The sequence below is a fragment of the Mytilus trossulus genome, chromosome 3 (assembly GCF_036588685.1).
Source record: "Mytilus trossulus isolate FHL-02 chromosome 3, PNRI_Mtr1.1.1.hap1, whole genome shotgun sequence".
Taxonomy (NCBI): Eukaryota; Metazoa; Mollusca; class Bivalvia; order Mytilida; family Mytilidae; genus Mytilus; species Mytilus trossulus.
The window spans coordinates 29,711,807-29,733,393 of record NC_086375.1 but is presented as its reverse complement, the minus strand read 5'-3'; the positions used below and the strand labels follow the sequence as shown (position 1 = coordinate 29,733,393).

Below are 21,587 nucleotides of genomic sequence, written 5' to 3'. Positions count from 1 at the left end.
TTTAATAATATCATCTTCAGTATATTTTCTGGAAGATTCAGTGTGATTCTTCACAAAATATGAATTATTGTATCCCAAAACAAGAAAAGTGTATCTACGATTCCCATTTTTATAGAAAAAGCTCTGTTTTATGAGATGGTGAAGTCGATCTTTCAACTGAACATGGGGAATAGTAGTATATAGCGTAGAAAAATCAAAAGTTTTTATATTGCTGCAAAATTGCAAAGATTGTGATCGAAGGTTAAGCAGTAGATCTTTCGAATTTTGGAGAATCAACATCTGGTTAACACCACTGGTAGAATATATCTCCTCACAATATTTCTGAAGCCCATCTTTAACTGTAGAAAAAATAGTAGTCAATACTATAGAAATAATAAGATTGAGAAAAATCCAATTGCGAAGGCTCGACACCTATTAATATTTATGTTTTTATCGGGATATATATATATTCGTTAGCAGTATCCAGAGGTCATCTCGGTGGTTAATCAAATGGTGTATAGACCTTAATAAACACGAATGCTGATTTATATTATCGAATCCATGCATTGTTGATTCGACTTCTTGTAATTTTGATATACGTTTCAGTATATTAAAATTGAAATATGAAAATTAAAGTTTAATCTATAAACACGATTATGACAGTTAATCTCTCGTTAGGAACTTTGCTGTTCGCTTTTGTTTGAAAATCTTTTTTTTTTCGTTTCTATACACATATTTTACTTATCAGAATAACAAACTACACCGAGTATAGTAGCGTCAAGATACAGTCACATATAGATTAAATCAATCTCGATTTGGAGAAGCGACACATACTAACGCACTTGTGAGCACTAAGACATTAAAGATTTTTTTTTATTTTGCACTGAAAACTAAACTTTTTTGGATCGTATCTAGTAAAATATCATATAAAGGTACTTTATATTTTGAATTAAGTTATCTTCCTTTCTCCATAATAGTAGGTATAACACAAAGAGTCATATGATATACATCAGGTTCGGCAACTTTTTTTTAACTCTTGATATACCCATTTTATTTGAATGTTCAAATATGGCAATTTAAACGCACATCTAGTAAATTTAATATTCTTCTTATTACATGTTTTAACGAAGTGCTCAAATTGGGCTCAAATTGGGCATGAATTACTTTCATAAATTGTTATTTGGATGGAGAGTTGTTTAATTGGTACTCACACAACATCTCCCTATATCTATATATAAGTTCGATCTAAAGCATGTTGTTTTATAATGATAAAGATTATAACATAATGTTGACTACTGAATCCCAATTTTTTGACATTTTTACCTACTTCGTTTGTTTTGTTCAGAGATTTATACACTTATACATAATTGTTGACTGGAAACTACAAACATGCTTATTTGGGTCCCTTTTTTGGCCCCCAACTTATTGAAACCCCACTTGGAGCAAGAACCCAAAACTTAATTCCAGGCATCCTTTGTAGTAAATAAAACCTTGTAGTATAATTTTAGAGAGATCCATACACTTAAACACAAGTTATTGTCGGTAAACAAGAAAAATGTTTCTTTTTTGTCCTCTTTTGTCCCTTATTCCTACATACTCGGGGAAATTAACACCAAAAACAATTCATCAATTTTACTAATGATATTAAACATTGTGGAACAATTTCAGAGCAATTGAAATACTTATAAACAACGTATTGTCCTGAAAACTAGACAAATGCTTGTTTTGAGTCCCTATTTCCTAAACCTTTGGGACGATAACCCCCAAAATCAATTCCAACCTTCCTTTTGTGTTTATAAACATTGTGTTCAAATTTTATTACTTTCTATTTACTAATACTAAAGTTAATATCTGGAAACCATCTGTCTTTGGAAGACGCTGATGGCCATGTGATACTAATATATGACCAATTTTTTTTTATTTTTTTTGCAGTCAGATATAGGGGAATATTTTTTTCTCTTTTACAACATTTTTTTGTTATTTTCACGCATGATGTAGGAGACCCTTACTATGTAAACCCATCCAGTCTTGTTCCTTTATGGATTTTTGATTTTTGTTAGTTATCTTCACTTGTCTCTTCTTTATCAATTTACTAGATTTGAACATCAGTAAATAAAGGCAACAGTAGTATACGGCTGTTCAAAAAGCAACAAATCAATTGAAAGAAAACAAATCTGTGTTACAAGCCGAAACCAAGGGAAACACATGAACTAAATGTATAAGAGGAAACTATGATTTCCTTAATTTATCATAATGACTAATATAGAAGACAATGTTTACTGAGAGTATTTTGATCATAGTACTTTGAGGAAATGAGATTAGAAAAATAACTCTTCGTTTTGTATTCAAAAATAAATACAATACGACTTTATAACTCAAGATTTTATTACATAAATATTTGCATTGATAAACTTGAGTCTTATAATCACAAAAAAAAGCTTGAAAAATATGACACTTTTCAAAAGAAACCTGGTGTCAACTAGCTTTAAATATATCAAAAACACACTAGGCACTTAATTCCTGTAAACAAAGAATAAATGTTTGGAAACCAAACATTTCATAGTAATCCTAGCTTCAAACACAGATCAACTTATGTGGCAGCAAAACTGACGTAAAATATGCAACACTTAATATTTCAATATAAAATGTTAGCATATTTCTAGTCAGTTTTTTATTTTAGACTATTGTTCAACTCCCCCAACTGAATTCACCTTGTCATTTGACTATTAATAGTTTCCAAAACTTAAACCATTTTTAAAGGGGAGGACCTGGGAAAAAGGAGTGCGTCTTCAAATTTGACATACCTTTTCTTTTTTTTATCTTTACTTTAACTGTATCGTTTTTGATAAATCAAAAAATTCATGCATCAAACAGTATCAAGTGTAATTCTGGTTTTTTTTCAATTTTTCATGCTGTGGTTGATTGAAATACCCTTCAAGATATATGAGGTTCTGAATCGGGTTTACTGAATAGAAAAAATAGACAAAAATAAGGAATAGAGAAAAATGGCCTGTAATGTAAGACAGAAGTCATAGCTCATCCATAGTCTCATATATGAATACTATTGATTTAGTGTGTGGTCCCATTACATAATACAATTCATTATAGAAATTGCCAGTTCAATCGCTAAGTTTTCTTTATAAATTGAGTTACTTATCGTTCCTTTTATTGTACTATATCTATTGTGTGTATAACATGAAGTTATAAATATGTAACTTCAATTGACATATCTTTTCTTGTTGAGGGTGTTCCTTCCTTGCTTTTTTTGTTTTCCTTAATTATTTTTTTTGCACTTTTGGTGGTAAATCTTAATTGACAAAATTCCAGGTCTTCCATGAACTAAAGGTTATATAAGTAGGACCAGTTAATTAAAAAATCGTCCTGGCTACTTTTCCTCCTTTATGGGCAACCATTACCACACCCATATTGTTTGGCCTTATATACTTCCAAATCATCATAAATCAATTATTTCGATAGGGAATAGTTTTTAATTATAAAATATTGATTAGAAATGTATGATGAAAATTAACCTTACTAGGTAAGTTAGTTTTTACTGAAATATCAGTGAAATTACTTAATACTTCGCTAATGCTATGCACAAATGGTAAACAACCCCCAACGTTGAGTTAGTTTTCATAATATATTTCTTATTATAAATTCAGAATTCAAAATCTTTCAAATCGTCCTTGTGATAAGTCTTTTAATATAAACCCCTTTTCCTTAAAAGAGATTTAAAAAGAACTCATTTTTTTGTAAGCATTTAGAACAAAATAAAAAGAAACGTGTGTATCATGTGTAAAAGAAACTTTACACAAAAACATTAATTTTTATTTACTTCAAAAGCAGACACAGAATGTATACATTGAAACATACAAATAGTTTTAAGACACAAATTTCACTTTGCTGTTTTTTAACTTTACAAAGAAAACAAAGTTGTAATGAGGATTTCATTTTTGCTCAAATGATAAAATATATAAATAATGATTTAATAATGATTTAATAACAAAAAATCAACAAATAATTATAACCTAGTAATTGTGTAAAACCAACCAAATGAAAAGATAAAAAATTGACATATGATTAAAACAAAAACCTTGCCACAAAAAGTGCAACATATAAACAAAATTGATAATTAAAAACAAAATAATAATGATTTTAAACACAAAAAGAACCACGCCTTAAAGAAATTCATGATCTTATAATGAATAATGATTAAAAGCACAAAATAACATTTTCAAAAAGATAATTGCACATCATTGCAGAATATGACTTTCCCTAAAATGATGATAAACTATCAAAATTAAAAATGTTCAGGGGTTTCCCAAAATTATGACTAAAATAGATTCAATTTTCATAAAAGTTGAAAAAAATATTTACTTTGACCTGGTGACAAAATCAAAAACTTTCAAGATAATAAACAGGAATAATTTTAGCAAATATATAGCAAACACTAACTTTGGTCATTGAGAAACTTGATATCTCTTTAGCAATAGAATGTCATTCGCATGTTCGCTTCATTTATAGAGTTACCTCTCTTAAACAAAATTATGTTCAATTTTGCTGCAGATAATGAGAAAAATCAAACAATTACATACATCATGACTTAAATTCCTACTTAAATAATAAATAATTCCCCTTTATCACCTAAGGGGGAAAATTCAAACACTCAATGCCCATCATCTCCTGATATCTTTGTTTCGGTAGTTTCAATATCCAGGTGAAATATTTCATTTTACTAACCCTTAGAGATTCTGATTCCTTACCATATCTTCTTTTTTTAACTAAATATTTACTAAAAAATGTAGCAATTTACATAACTTATCTTAGAATATAGTAGTGATAAAAAACAAGCTTCTAAGTTCAGTAGAAACATTTGTATCTAAAATTATTATCTTTTTGCCCAATACTAACTATTACTCTTGTGCAGCATGACAGGATTGGAGATTATTGTGTTCAAATTATAATTTTTGAGGGATCCAAATATAAGGCATTAGAGCATGTTTCTGGCTTATATAAATAACTCTCTTAACTTGTTTACTTAAATAATTATTTCAAGAATGAGTGAAAAAATTATGAAACAATATGGTATTTACATGAAGAGGTAATTCTATTCTAAAGCTTTACACTATAAATAGTTTTCTAAAAACCCATGACCATAAAAATAATGTAGAAATCAATAAATAAAAATGAATAATAATATCATTGCCATTGGTAACTATGAAAACATAACTCGTATATTTAATAAAAATAAATTAAGAAATATAAGAAAATCCATGCTAACCAACTTTCATAATATTTGCAAGGACTACTTCTCCTACTTTCACTTTCAATCACCCTACTTTTACTTTCAATAATCTATTTCTGTACATCATTTATCATTCCATTACAGTTAAACAAAAATAAATATTCTTTTAGTTAGAAAAATATATTAACATTGTCTACAAGACATTTTGATTTCTTGTTGGAAAGGTTGAACAAAAGGAAAAACAATGGTTTCAAATGCTTGTTTATATGGCTTAAAATACATAAAATGGCATAAAACACTTCTATAACTATGAATATATGCTCTATAGATTGGTAAAAAAGCCAAGATACATATAGCAAAAATAAATGTTTTCTAAACACTTGATTGAAACAACATCTATATAACTGTTTATAATCATCAACTATACTTTTCACTTTCCACAAATATTAAATAAAAACATAAAAAAACACCATTTCATTATATTTCTCCAAAAGAAAAAAATATAAAATAAGTACTTTTACCAATTTTCTTATCGTAATTATTCATTTCAAGTTCAATCAACTCTCAATGACCTCTCAGTCCTTCTAAATTTTGATACATTAAAATTACAAGCCATTTCTTTCAGCATTATACATTTTCTGGTCACTTTGTATATATTACATATCACAAAAAGGGAGCATTAACAATAGGGAACAGCTTAACTATTCACATTTTCAGCACCACCGGTCATATTAATATTCATACTTCAATTTTTGTGCCCACTTTATTTCTAGCTTCATTGTTGAATAGCTCATTAGACATTTTTGGCTTCAAGAGACATTTTCATAAAAATATGAAAAATTTACATGACCTGAATATTGTATCTAGTAAAAGATATTTAAACTAATAAAAACAATTCATTCCTTCATACTGAAGACAATAAACATTTCATCTTTCTACTGTCATTCTATAGATTAATTCTCATTCCTTTGAATAAACAGATAGCATAAAATACTTTTCTCCAATGAAAATGAAAAGCAAGATTTTACTCTGATTGATGCAACAATATCCACTAAGGAAAAAAAAAAATCAACTGTGACATGCTATATTTTCCACTGTTTCATGCAATATTTTCTACTGTGACATGAAACCATTATCCACTGTTGACATGAAATCTTTTTCCACTGTGAAATGAACCCCTTTTCCACTGTGAAACAAATCATTTTATGCTCTTTCATTAAACATTTTTTTTACAATGAAAAGTTCCTCCCATGACAGAAAAAGTTTTGAATTAGTACAAAAGTCCACAGATCATTAGCGCCAAAAAATGTAACATGTATTAGATGTTGTGAAATCCATCATTAAATTAGACATATGAAAGTTACATATGAACAACAAAATAGGAAGTCTGTATTATGCAGATTAGTTTCTGTCAATATCAGTATGAACGTGTCTCTTGTGAACTACTACGAACAAATCTCTTTCATCTCGTTCATGGCTTCATTTATTGCATCAGACATCTTGGCTGCTGACGTAGTTGGACAGTTTGTGTTACATGATACATGGAATTTTACTGAAAAATAAATTAGGAAAATAAGTTATAACTTTAAATAAACGTATGATAATTTAACTTTTAGTAATAATTATTGTATACTATCAAGTATTTAATGTTAATTTGTTATATTTACAAACAATTTAATTTGACAAACAACTGATTATGATAGACGTCTAAACTAAATATCAAATCTAACACCATTTACAAGTTTCTTACACTCCCTATACCCTGTTTTAAGAGGTTGTCCTGTTGATAAACTTCACAAAAGTAACCATTCAAATGTCAGTAAATTTTCTCACTGTTTTTCCAGAACTTTTTAAAAATTTGCTTGTTGTTGAAAAAAGTATTCTCTTCTCATGGGTTTTTCGTGCTTTTAGGAATGCGTTGTGACATCACTATTTCCATTAAAAAAGCATGCATATGATGTATGAAAACATATGATCTGACCAAAATTCTCAGATAAAACAGCAAGAATCATGTTAAATTTTCAAACGATTTATAATTGGTTAACTGTCCGTGTATAACTTTAGACTTTTATTGTCTCGAGAACCAAATGTTTACTGTGTATTGACTAAGCTCTAATAATAAGTATTAATCATACAATGGTACACAACAACTTACTGAGATCTTCACCATATATCATATAAGATACACCATAGCCTTCAAAATTTGTTGCAAAGAATCCACCTCCCATGCAGGATGTTTCCATGGTCCATTTGTTTGTGTAATTGGTTGGGGTCTGAGATGTACTCAAAACATCAGGTGCAAAGAAATTCTGAAACAATAGATATAAACAATTTACCAAGTTTCATGCGAATTGGTTCAAGCATTTTTGAGTTATTGTGCAACATGTGGATGACAGACGAACAGACAGACAGAACGGTATACCATAATGTAAACCGGCATATAAAAATACATTTTAAATGTTTTATTACAATCAAATAGTAACTAGAGGTTACCTGGAAGCTTTGTGAATGAAAATTCAATATTTAAAAATTTGTTTCTTTCAAGTTTTTAGATCGTTTGCAAGTAAGCCTATAGGAAATTTGTATTTTGTTGAAAATTAACTCATCAACCATTACTGAAAGGAGGAGCCAAAAATATTTCAATAATTTAACTAATACATGTTAACTATTCATGAAGTCAATATACCATGGCTGAGGGGTGAGTAAAATAATCTCAATGGCAATGAGATGTGCCAATACTTATACAATTGCATACCAAAAATCATTGACCTGCCACAAATGGTTCCCCATAAACTTGACTTAATCACAAAATAATGCATTGTTGATGCTGCCACCGCCAAAAAATGAAAGCCTAATACTTCCTTTTTTCGACACGAGACAGAAAACAGTGTACATACCTTATCCATGAAGAGTGCTGGAGGTGTTCTCTTCAACTCTTGACAGCAGGCAAATAATCCCAGAAGATGGCGATCCCATCCTAATCCACAGCAGGCATCCATTTTAATTTGAGTTTGATATTGAACAGCTTTTCTTAAAAGCATGAGTTTTTGTTCACGTGTTGCAGACTCGCTCAACATACTTTTCACAAACTGCGCTGAGTATTCTGAAACTGGACGGATTGTCTCTGTTCTTCCTTCAGAAAATATTCTGCAATTTATAATAATATGATTATTCTTTTGTGCCAATTTTCTAGTCTTATGATTTGTGACAACATATTAGCCACATTGGATAGAAATCAATCTTAAATATGCTAATGAATACTAATATATTTGTTAACCTATGTCACGTTGAAAAATGTATGTGAAAAGTCTGTAACTGTTCAAAAATTAAACTGTTGTAAGAAAATCTACAAAACATACCAAAACTCATCTTATATTTCATATTTGAATTTCCAAAATCAATCAAAGCCTTATATATGTATATCTATATATGTACATGTATATGTATATTTATATATGTACATGTATATTTATATATGTTTATGTATATTTATATATGTACATGTATATGTACATTTGCATAAGGTCGTATTCTATCTGACGCAGCTTATTTTACTAACCAAGAAATTGATCATAAGAGTACTGTAAAATATATCTATTTACAAGAAAGTTTTAAATACTTATTTAACATTGTCAGATTTGGGACCAACATAAAATTTGGTTACTTTAATTTTTAGGGGGTCTGAACGACAACAGACAGGGTTATTGCTTCCTTCCTTACCTTGTTGAAGCAGATTCATATGTTTTTGGTACTTTCTGATATAACTTGTAATAGGCTAACTGCAGTACCATCTACAAATATAGTTAATTGATATTTATTTGTAAATTCAAATATAGTGATAATATGAAAAGTATATAGTCAAAGATTCACTACTAAGTTTATCAATTATGATGATGCTATATATTAACCATTGTCTGCCATTGGTGATGTAAAACATGCCTCCTGAGATATTGGGTGTACACTAATTAATCCATCTTTTTTAATAAAGCATTATTTAAATCATATTGTTATTCGTGTTGTCAAAAGAATTTTCTGTAGTATCTGACATTTTTAACCTGACAGTGTTTTAACACACACAAATTAGCAAAATAAAATATGACACCCAATTCAAGATAAGAAGTGCTCCTTAATATTTTTGTCTTTTTTCAAAAAAAATGAATGATTATGCATTTGTTAATTGTCAGGTTTAGGTGGGACATACCACGCCAGCTGGGAGATAACACCGTAAAATCAGCTGAACGTTTAAATCACATTATATTGTTAGGAAAATATGGAGCTTCTCAATGATCAAAATTAGTATTGGTCAAACTGATATACATCCATTTTTTATTCCAATAATGTGTCTGGTTCATTTTTTTATTTTTTTTTAATTTTTGTCAAAGGGTTAAAGTAAACATTTTGTCAAAATCAAACAAGCCAAGTTGATTTTAATCAAGGTGTTTGGTACAACCTTAAATTGCCCTCACCTGTATATATCCATCAGGGCTCATTCTCTTCTTTTTAATAAATCCTTTGCCATATTCTGGTGATGATACAACTAGTTCAAAACTGTGACTCTATAAAATAAGCAAGATATCATATCAATGCCGAGATAAGGTACATTTATTTCATGTATTCACTAACAATGGTATATTCCTCTTTTCCAATTAGGCGCTTTAAATTTGTCCAAAATATTCAAGGGTACACTGAATTTATTTTGCACAGCGTTATAACAACATGAACATAATATTATATGATTGTATTTTGCATACAATGTTTTTGAAGTTCTATTTTCCTCAATTTTGTAGATGTTCATTTCAAAAATGAAAATCTTTATACAGAAATAGAATTATTTCCACTTGTACAATAAAGATACTTTTGTTAATGCAACTCTTGTTTAAAAGATTTCAAAATACTACTTCTTTGAAATGTGACTTTTCTTTTATTATATTTTTTTTTTATTCATATGAAAACCTATCTCACAATTTGAAAGAAAATATACTAAATAAATTCTTACCAATTTTCTGAAGTGTTCCTTTGCAGTTTCTAGTTCTGAGTCCATGTATTTCAAATCCCAATTTATTCTGAAAAGAATTAAATCTTTTTAATATTGCAGTGAAATCTTTCAAATCAAAACAACTTTGGGATTAACAATTTTGTTATTTTGTTCAAATTAGACCTTTGTTTTGCTATACCACCTTTTTGATCATGTCAAAATATGCAGTGTACAATTGTATATAAGACTTCATTTAATATAATTTTCATTTTATAGCCATTTTGTTTTTTACAGGTATAAAATATAACATGTAAAACCAAAATATTGTTTACACTGAACTATTTGTGTTTTATTATACTCATTATCTTTATACCAGTGAACATATTAGAAAACATTGTTATGTGAATTTTACACATACAAATGTTTTGTGTACCAAGATGCATCAGAATTGTAGGAATTATTCAAACGAATCTAAACATATTTTAAAGAATACTGTGGATTCATTTTTAAACAATTGAATACCAATTTTCACTAATTTTATGGTTGGACGGGAACCACAAATTCTCAATTTAATGAGTAATGATCGACGAATTGCAAATTTTCTCTTGGATATCTATTTAGACTTTGGGTCTTAGCCAATACATGCAAAATGGAATTATTGATTAATGATGCAAATAAATTACTTTTGAGGGACAGGAAGTTTCTTCTTTCTGGTTTGTTCACTGATTATGTTTCCTTCAGCTGTATACATCTCACTCTGCATAAAAAATTCCCACATTCTTCCTGGTAACTACAATACAAAAACATTTACAGATGAGCAAAGGAAAAGTAGTAATTCAAGACAGTCATGTCTCAATTTTCAAATTAATATTTTGTAACCTCTCTGTTTTTTCTTCATTTACATTAAAAGGAAACTTCTCATCAAACCCTAACTCAACTCAAAACTTCAACCTGAAGCCCCACAGACGAACCGATGGATGGATGAACAAACAGACACACAGACCAGAAAATATAATGCTCATAATTAGGGCATAAAAAAACAAAACGATCGAACATCTCAAATACTCTTTTCCTTCCAAATATTCCATGAAAAAGTCAAAAAACACGCTTTCCATTTAAGAATTCAAACTTTTAGTATATTTGTTTTTTCAAAAACCTGTTTGTTTTCAGATCTGTCTTTATATTTTCATAATTTTGATGCATTATACATTATAGAATCAATTGAACAAATGGCATTTAAGAAATTGTTATTTAGAATTTTAAGAGCACACGTCCTTTGAATGCAAATTCAAGTTAACTCAACAGTGCAATTTTCTACTGATGCGAAAAGCAATGACTTAAAAGCACAAATAATAATGGGTTTGATGATTAAGATTTTTAATAACAATTGAGTTATCTCCCCTATCTGATAATAATTATAATTATATAAAATAGCAGCATGTGGAATGTTAAAAAAAATGCTGCAGCTGCATAAAACAGAATTTTTTGTACTATTTATTTACTTTTCAGCAGTTGATATAATTACAATTTAACAATAGGCTTTTTCAAAAGTTTAATAGCACAATGAGTATTCTTCCCATTTACAAGCCATTAATTTTTTTTATTGGCAATCTGTTTTCAAAACTTGCTGGTACCTATTAGCATAACTCCTTTTTGAGAGAACAGGAGTCTGTTTCACAAAAATACTGATGACTAAGATTGATCCTGAGTCATGAACAAGTCAGAATACTGACAATCAATCTAAGTCATCAGTTCTTTTGTGAAATCGACTCCTGAAACTTATAAAAATAGAAGACTTACTGTAGCATCCCCAGCTGTATGTTCAGCATTTACACCAACAACTCCATTAGAAAATATAGCAAACGTCAACGATTTATCATTCCATCTGTAAAACAATAAATAGCAAAATATATAATCAAATTTGAAAATCCTACTATAACAAACTCTATTCATTAAATACATTTTGCTAAAAAACAAAAAAAATATTTGAATTAAAAAAGCTATAAAAAAATATTATTTGGATAACTGTTAAGTGCATATCTAAGTGCGTATAAATACAAAGTGTAAATCATTAAAAACAACCCTGTATATATTGAACCATTTTTGGTATTTTTAATATTGTTTGGTTGCTGTCTCATTGACATATTCCCCCACATCTTATATTCCTGTAAAAATGATGATAATGTTTATCCTTTTTTTAAAACAACATGACAATAATGAAGTGATGAAAATAACTAAAAATTTTCAGTACTAGCTTTGTTAAAAGACAACTTTCCAGTTCGTTGCATTTCCGTCAAAAACTTTGGTTTTATTTTACATCAATTGTGCATTCAGAGGAATTGCCACTTGCATTCCTATGTTGAGCGAGTGGTTGGAAAACTATAATACTATATTGTATGAATTATTCAGCAAATTGAATTCTCATAATTGACAATCACCACTGCTGTCATTATGTTATTTTGATTAGGTACCTATGGAACAAAGATACTGTCTAGTTTATCCTGCACAAAGACAATTACTAAGACACTTGATGAACGCTAAAAGTGCAGGGATACAAGCGATCCCCATTATCTGGTAAATGACATTATAAAGGCATATGGGCTTTGCTCATTGTTGAAGGCCGTACGGTGACCTATAGTTGTTAATGTTTGTGTCATTTTGGTCTTTTGTGGATAGTTGTCTCATTGGCAATCATACCACATCTTCTTTTTTATAGTGCATATTTAAGATTTTTTACCTGTGAAGGACAAACTTGTGAAAGTGGTCTATTCAACATACCTGTTTGTTCCATTTCCACATAACGTAAATAAACCATTTTCATCAATGGACTGAAATTGAAAAAAAAAAATATATATATAAAGAGATTAATACATGGCCTTTTCCAGTCTCCGGCTGATATGGGGGTCTCGGGATGATACCCAGGCTGATATGGAAAAGGCCATGTATTAATCTCTTTATCATATACTTCCCACAATAGTTTTATGTAAGGCAAAAAAAAAACCAAATGCAACAACTAAAACAGTCAAAAACTTTATAAAGAAGTTTAGTTATAAATCCAATATACTATAATTGTCAACCAACAGCATCACTTCCTCCATATATATGTACATTGTATGGTTACATTTCCTATAGAGAAATTTTGAAACATTGAATATTTGGAAGAGTTTCATGATCATTATTACTCCATGTTTGTTGTACTATAAAATGATTCATAACTGCCAATGGCATTTGTTAGCAAGTACTAAACTATCCCAACAAAAGGTCCCGTAAATTTTAACGTCATCAATATCTGACGTCACAATGGAAAAATAAACAACCGATACCGGAAACACCGGAAGTAACTTGCACGAGAAGCACTGTTATGGGTTTTTGCATGAGACGCCCCTGATATGGGATATCAGACCGGGCTGATATGGGTTATCAGCCTGGGTGGGAAATTATGGCTTGTGTACTTCCGTTTGTTACACATATGCAAAAGCTATCATATTAATGCTAAGTTTATGATAAATATTGTTAATAAATCTCTGTATTTCTACAAAATATTATTTTTTCATTATGCAGCTTAAATAACTTCTGCTTTCCATATACACCACATCTCTTTCTCACACAAAATTTAAGTATTACCAAACAAAATATTTTGAGTTTATTTGAACATCTACATGATTGATGAATCAAATAATAGTTACAAGCCAGGATGACAACATTGATATACCTGCTGATAAAGCAGCCAATATTAAATTTATGATTTCTTACCATCAAAGTTCTTGGTTTGACTAAGCCATGAATAAACCAATAACCTGTTTAGTCATGGATATAAACTTGGCAGTTAAGTATTTATGTAAGCACTTTTGTTTACAATTATGACAGACACACAAGAGAGACCAATCAGGCTATGCATACAAAATGGAAACTAAATAGAAAATGATATCCTATCTCATTTCCATATAAATCATCCACTAACTGAAGTTTCTCGCTCAAATAAATGTCTTGATTTTCTATAAATACTTACTGATGGTTTTTCGTCATCAAAAGAGAACACGGTTATTGCAGCTTCTACAGTATGTAAACTTTCTTTATTTGTAGGATTCTCCATTAATTTTACACGGTTCTGAAATATGAGGTGAAAACTAAGCAACTAAATTTAGTTTAACAAAAACATACAGATATCTCTGTCTTTTTAATTTAAAAGAAAAGAACAGAAACTATAAATACTTAGATATATTGATTATTTCACAGTATTTTGATAGCATTTCACAACAAAGTTACGACTAAAATGACGGATTAATCCTCGGACATCTCTACATATACTAGTACAGAGGATTAAAATCTCATCAGATATAAAGACCTCAAGATAATTTTTTTTTAATAAAAACAAGGTTTATACAAGTTATATGAAATAAACAGTGAAAAAAATACATTTGATTGTTGGTTGTCCAGTGGCAAATATTTCATGCATATTCAGGACGAGAACAAGTAACAGGCTATTATTTGAACTTGGAATTATTTTTAATTATGGAATTTGCATAATTTCTTGTTATTGATTTTTTTTATAAATTCCATGTTTATTTTGTACTGAAATGTTCTGTGCTGCGCACAACACTTTCTGTTACAAAGAAAAAAGTATATTTTTAATAGAATGTACTGTGCCACGCACAACACTCTCTAACCAAAATACATTGTATGGAAAGTTTTATTAACACCTCAAAAGATTATACATGTAATACCAAATAAACATGAAATTTATTTAAAATTTCAAACACAAGAAATTATGCAAATTCCATAATTAAAAATAATTCCAAGTTCAAATAATAGCCTGTTAAGTTCACAATAAATACATTGGGTAGGTTGATAAATATACATGGCACTAACCTATATCAATGCTTTGTTATTTTTATCTTTCTAGTATACAAGATCAGGAGTATTGCAAAATTAAAGGTATGACATCTAACAATCATTAGCAATTTTTTAAAGAAATAAAAGAGAGGATGACTAAAACCTAGAATTATTTTAGTATTTACCTGTGCCCATGTGTCTCTATCTTGTGTGGTAAATATAGACACCTGGTGGCTTTCTTCTGAGGCTGTAATCAATAAATTGAATTAACTTATTTCTCTGCATTGGCATACCTGCCAACTGTCACTATTTGTGGGGGATTTCCCCCATGGAGACTCCCAAATTGAAATTTTGAAAGAGCAATTTTGTCCACAATTTAAACAAAACAATTAATTTAACAATGACTCTAGGCTTATAAAAGTATGACGAAGCCAAAAAACAACATTAAAATGTATTTGCAGGCCTCCTTGAAGGTTTTTTAGGACTATGACAGCCATCTTGCACGCAAAACCCCCATGGGCATTTTGAAAAATTGGCAGGTATGCATTGGTTGCATTTAAAACTTTCCTATTAAATCTTATAAATACTGAAAATGACATCGACACAATATTTTTAAGGTTTCCAGAGCACACTGCAATCAGATATCAAAAAGCTTTTGAAACTTTGATAAAAGTTAATTCAGTATGTTTGCATGTTACAGGAAAATGGCATTTAAAAAGTGCCGAAATATGAAAGATTAGAACAGGAAAATAAATCACTATTATGCCCCTTGCTTCACTTAGCCTCTCAATGATGTTAAGGCAGATGTATATCCCATCATTGTATTTTCTAAAAAGTTGTCTCCCTTATCAGAAACTGGAGGAATTGTCTTTATCAAAAACAATTTAAGCAAAAATATACTTTGGAATATTATGTTAACAAAAATTGTTGAATTTTTTGAAATAATTTTAAAAACATTGAATGTTTAAACATAATCTACTCAAACACATATGCTTAAATTCAGAAAAAAAACTAATACCACATTCCATCACAGTGGAAAATATAGTTTACCTTCTGTTTCTTCAAATATTTTCTCTAATATTGAATATATTTCGGATACTGTCAATAATCTGTCTTTTCCATCATTGTCAGGTGCCTTCATTTCTAACTTGTAATATAATCCTCTCCTACAAAATAAAATGCATTGAATGTAATGCTTAAAATATGGCAAATATTGACAGTTTAAAAATATAAAACAAACAAAATTTTAATTGCATTATTATAACTTTAACCTGAAGCGGGATGAACGGACGGATGAACAGACCCACAGACCAGAAAACATAATGCCCCACCTACTTTAGTAGGTGGGACATAAAAATAACAAACCTGTCCATTGTTAATAAGGATGTATCATGACTATTGAAATTAGGATGAGTTAATCTGAATGTGTAATAATTCACTGAAGAATCTTAAATCTTGAATATAGTGTAAAATAACACTCATCCTCACCTTGTAATGATAATGTAATTAGAATCTTTGTATGTATCCAATCTGTCTATCCCTGGGCATGGAACTCTTACTGTACTGAATTGAGTTCTGAAAAAAACATCAAGAAAGGTTATATCTTTTATAACTTGAGTACACACAATGTATTCAGTAAAAAATAAGATGTTTCCATAGTGAATTCTGTTTTTTTGGATGGGTCAACGTGAAATAAGGTTATATCTTTTATAACTTTAGTAGACACAATGTATTCAGTAAAAAATAAGATGTTTTATAGTGAATTCTGGTTGTTATGGGTGAGTCAACATGAAATAAGGTTATATCTTTTATAACTTGAGTTGACACAATGTATTCAGTAAAAAAAAAGATGTTTCCATAGTGAATTCTGGTTGCTCTGGGTGAGTCAACGTGAAATATCCATTTTCATATATTCCATATATAATATTTAACCTTTAGAGAGTTCAGAGTTATGACCTCCAATTTAGTGCTTGTCATATGTTAAGTAATCTTTATAGTTGAAAACTGCATGATTAACCTCTAGAAGTCTGAAAGGATTAATAAACAAAATTTTCTGTCTAAGACTTACTTATAACTTTCCATACACATTGGAATCATGTCCTGCATGTATTGTGGTTTCAGTGTTTCATCTTGTAATTGTTCATGGAATCTGAAAATAAGAAATAATTTACAGTCTTAAAATAATTCAGACTTCCAAAATTGGCAATAACAGTCTGAAGTTTGTAAAATACCCTGTACATTGCTCCTAAACTTGCCATAAAAGTCAATTTAATTTGTTCTGTAAAAGTTTTGCAGATTTTGTCTTCTAGTGAAAGACAGCAGAAAATGTTGTTACATTTTTTTAAACCTAGCATACATATATCGTTTGAGCAAGCTAAATATTCTAAATAAGGTCCTGAAGATTTTCAATGTAAAATATTCAAGTTCAGAAGACAACTGGAAGAAGATCATCAGAAGAAAATTTTTATTTCTAATCTTTTAAAATTCCTGGTTCACCTGCTCCCATGAAATCCATGAAAATCAGTATTCAACTAATAGTACGGCCCAAAAAAAAATATATGTCTATTTCCTTTTCCCGATCGACCCTGACTCAAAACCCCCAATCCTAGATTTTTTTCTTTAAATTCTGGAAAAAAAATCATTGTCAGGTCTGGAAAAGTCATTTCCAGTCCGATCCAGATCCATATCTTAATATGCCCAAACAAATGTGCTACAATTTAGGTTTCAAAAGTGTCAGCACTGGGAGGAAAAGTCAATTATAGCTTCTTCAAAGAGGTTAACTCATTTTAGGGTACAGAACCCTAACCAGACATGACATTGAATAGACTGCAAATCTGACAGGGAGTGAAAATAAAAAATTTAAAAAATCCTGACCTACCGACCCTGATTTATTTGACTTGGCAACAGGAAACAGACATATATTTTTTATTGGCCTAATGAATCCACAATAGTTCAGACACACTTTGTTATTACCTGAGAATCCAGTGTATAAGAGTAGCACCTCTTGCCTTCTGTTTTGTACTTGGTATATTAAGTCTGTCTGTGGCATAACAGTTCACATTAACTGAAATATAAATATTATATTTAAATACATTAAATATTCAAATTATATGAAGCCATGAAGGTATTTCAAAACATTTTAGGATATGAGTTTTATAACACTTTTATCAATTATTTTATTGGAGTGTATTTGCTTGGTTTTCATGTAAAAATAATAGTTTTTTGTTTGTTTTATAAGCTAACAAGAGAAGACATAAAAAAAATGATACATATGTTACTGACTTTCAAATGTTTTTTTTTATTTTAAGATAAAGCCAGAACAGTTGCACCTGATTTATAATAATATTTTGATTTAGGAGTCAATGCTGGGTCAGACTATGATGTCAGTGATAAGTTAAGGGTATCTGAAGTCAACATATCAGACTTTGCATTGTGACATAGACCAAGAGGTGAATAAACTTTTTTAATCTGAAATCCTGTGTTAATGTTCCATATTTTCCTGTCATCATGGTCATATGACTATTGACCACTATTTGTTTATATTTACACTAATGACATGTATGACCCCTAATGTGAAGAATTTACCGATTATGAACTTTTCAACTTTAATAAAATACCAGCTTTGCTATTATGTAAAGAAGGGTGTGCCTATTCTACCTTCTAAAAAGACAATCTAAAATCTCTTATTAAACAAGTTACACAGGCTAAGATGTCCAGCCTGCTTTTACAGTAAACTTCAGAGGGGGCCTGGGGGCCAATGTCTTATATTTATTATAATAAAATTCACTAAAGCATGACCAGAGCAGGCCCACACTTAGGTAGTAAATGGGCCTGCACTTATGAAAATTTCTGGATCCACCACTGAGCTTTACTGATCATAATTTAATTTAAAGTTAAAGTCTTTTTATAAAAAGTTCTACTTCATATTTCACATATGCTAAATTAAGCTCAATAATTCATGTGAATGAGTGCAAGGTCAAATGAACCCTGCCAGATGGATATGTACAATTTACAATCATTAAATACATTAAAAACAAGAAGAACAGTTTACTAACTGCTTAGAGTATCTAAGAAATAATCCTAACCATAAAAAAATAATGTAAAATTGACCAATAAGCCATGATAATAAGATTGATATAAAAATAAGGAGATGTGATATGAATGTAAATGAGACAACTATACATCAAATGTACTCCATACACTTATTCATAAAATATTTTTGACCTATAGTTTATAGCAGTTTTCTCCCTAGATATTTTATTAAGCATCCTAGTAAACAGGGGAAATTGAAATACCATCTTCTTTATAAATATTATAGCATCACATTTAAGATTATAGCATCACATTACCATGATGCTAAAAGGACCTGGGGAGAACACTGTTTATAGCATTCAACGTGTGACCCAACACTGACTAATGGACCATGAAAATGAGATCAAGTCAGATGAACCCTTCCAATACATGGACACCTGACAAATAATTTCATATACTTATTGCTTAGACTAAGAAGTATCTGAGAAATGGAGCCAAACACATAATCTTAACGCTGACCAATTTATTCTATCAACTATTCTTTAGGAATTTTACTTTTAATGTAAACAATACTAAAGAGTTTAAAGTTACACAGAATTTTAAAGCGAGAAAAGATTTCTTTGTCTAATAAAAAGATAATAAAGACATTTAACTTTCAATATTGAGATTAAAATTAGAGCAGATTAAATTCAAGTACAAATGTTCGAATTATCAGACCGATAATTCCAGGCCAAAGTTCATAAACTAGGGAAAGACATTGACACATTTATAATCATATGGGATTGAGTACAGTGATATAGCCAAACACCAGTGATATAGCCAAACAGATCAATGATGATGATCTACCTTTATTATCGGAATATCATGTTTGTTTACCTATCAATGTTTACTCATATTCATACCTAACTATTTCCACCTTTCACTAACCTAGCAATAAATTTCGTAATTTAATTTACGTTGCATGGACTTTGGAAGAAAGATCAGATCTTTGCAATTAAGATCACCTGATTTCATTTCTTCAATTATACTTAACAACATGTATTTCCACTTGTTTTAATCACAATCTAATTTACATTACTTTTGGAAAAAGTTGGATTTATGATTTTTTTTATTGTTTCCTTTGCAGTCAACCCCTCTCCTCCCTATGGCTATCCCTGACTATTTCCATGGAGATATGTGAATACAAATTTTGAATAATTGGTTTACGTTGCAAGGATTTTGAAAGAGAGATAATGATTACGTCTTTTCATTGTTTTCATGTAGCTAACCCTTTTTCTCCCTATCCTTTACTAACTGCTATGGAGATATGAATACAATTGGTATTTATTTATTGACTGTATTTACATTTGTGTTGTAGATATATCAATGTTGCAGCAACCAATTCAGTCTCAGATATCCTATTTAATAGCGATTGATTTTCTCTGACTATGCTATTATAATAAATCTAATAAAGTTAACTGCATATATACCTGGCAATTTGATCCCTATGTTATTTTGTTTAAATTAGAAAGTTACCATGGTTATAAGTTAAAACAGTCAGCTAATGATGTAATAAGAACAAAAGATCATTTTACCATCCAGGAAAACTTTTCATAAAAATATAGGCATATTTCATGATTTTAGAGGACCACACATGGTAACATAATTTGTTTTTACCTGCAATAGGCTTGCGACTAGATAAATATGCTAGATTCATCCATATATCTGTTAACCAATTATTTGTTCTTGTTGCCCTGAAATTATAATTAAAATGACTAATTTCTTATATTCAAACTGCAAAATAAACAATTCCTAAATATTAAACAAAAGAAATTAGGAATGATATATATCAAATACAATGTACTGCATATATACTGTAACACCTTGAGACCAGTGAAATCTTACTATTTATAACAGGTGGTGTTTTAATCTATGTTCAAATTGATTAAAAATAAGTGGCATCAACAAAGTTGCATCAATACAAAATTCATAATAGAAAGTGAAACACACAGATTCAGGGGAGAGGGTGTGGGGAAGGTGTCTTCCCGATTGTCCCACTTATTACAGGTAAAAAGGTAATGAAATTTTGTGGGACAATCGGGAATATGTTTGTGGGACAATTGGGAAGTTTAAATGTGGGACAATTGGGAACTGTTTTTATAATGATTAATTTGTTTTTATAGCGTGTTGCAGTTAATCAAAGGTTACTAATCAATGTAACTTATAAAATATGAACAAAATAAGAACAAATAATAATATTTACATATTTATTTTGCTCATAGTAGGTACAATTGAAGTATCATATAATATTAAATGAAGTCTTTTAAAATTTTTTTTTTTTTTAGTCAGTACTGCGAGTACTCTCAGATCTGTACTTAGTGTCTTTATTGTGGTGATGTCCCAAGCCAGGAGCCTGTCAGTCAGTGGTTGTCGTTTGTTGCCGTGTAACATAATTGTTTTTCGTTCATTATTTTGTACATGAATTATGCCATTAGTTTTCTCGTTTTACATTAGTCGTTTTTTGGGCCTTTTGAAGCTATGTGG

General features: G+C 29.6%; 1 protein-coding gene across 1 annotated transcript in view; it reads right to left on the bottom strand.

Annotated features, from left to right (window-relative positions):
• Nucleotides 1–3,764: 3,764 nt before the first annotated feature.
• The window catches only part of LOC134711198 (carnitine O-palmitoyltransferase 1, liver isoform-like), a 30,206-nt gene continuing 12,383 nt past the window's right edge, over nucleotides 3,765–21,587 (bottom strand). Inside the window, exons 4-19 of the mRNA XM_063571651.1 lie at nucleotides 20,721–20,797; nucleotides 18,006–18,096; nucleotides 17,101–17,181; nucleotides 16,521–16,607; nucleotides 16,083–16,198; nucleotides 15,218–15,279; nucleotides 14,209–14,307; nucleotides 12,978–13,027; nucleotides 12,000–12,084; nucleotides 10,883–10,989; nucleotides 10,221–10,287; nucleotides 9,691–9,780; nucleotides 8,945–9,015; nucleotides 8,122–8,371; nucleotides 7,380–7,533; nucleotides 3,765–6,776 (exon numbers count right to left, since the gene is read on the bottom strand). Of these exons, the coding sequence (XP_063427721.1) occupies nucleotides 6,670–6,776; nucleotides 7,380–7,533; nucleotides 8,122–8,371; nucleotides 8,945–9,015; nucleotides 9,691–9,780; nucleotides 10,221–10,287; nucleotides 10,883–10,989; nucleotides 12,000–12,084; nucleotides 12,978–13,027; nucleotides 14,209–14,307; nucleotides 15,218–15,279; nucleotides 16,083–16,198; nucleotides 16,521–16,607; nucleotides 17,101–17,181; nucleotides 18,006–18,096; nucleotides 20,721–20,797 (1,594 nt within the window). The 3' untranslated portion in view covers nucleotides 3,765–6,669. The remainder of the gene's footprint in view (nucleotides 6,777–7,379; nucleotides 7,534–8,121; nucleotides 8,372–8,944; nucleotides 9,016–9,690; nucleotides 9,781–10,220; nucleotides 10,288–10,882; nucleotides 10,990–11,999; nucleotides 12,085–12,977; nucleotides 13,028–14,208; nucleotides 14,308–15,217; nucleotides 15,280–16,082; nucleotides 16,199–16,520; nucleotides 16,608–17,100; nucleotides 17,182–18,005; nucleotides 18,097–20,720; nucleotides 20,798–21,587) is intronic.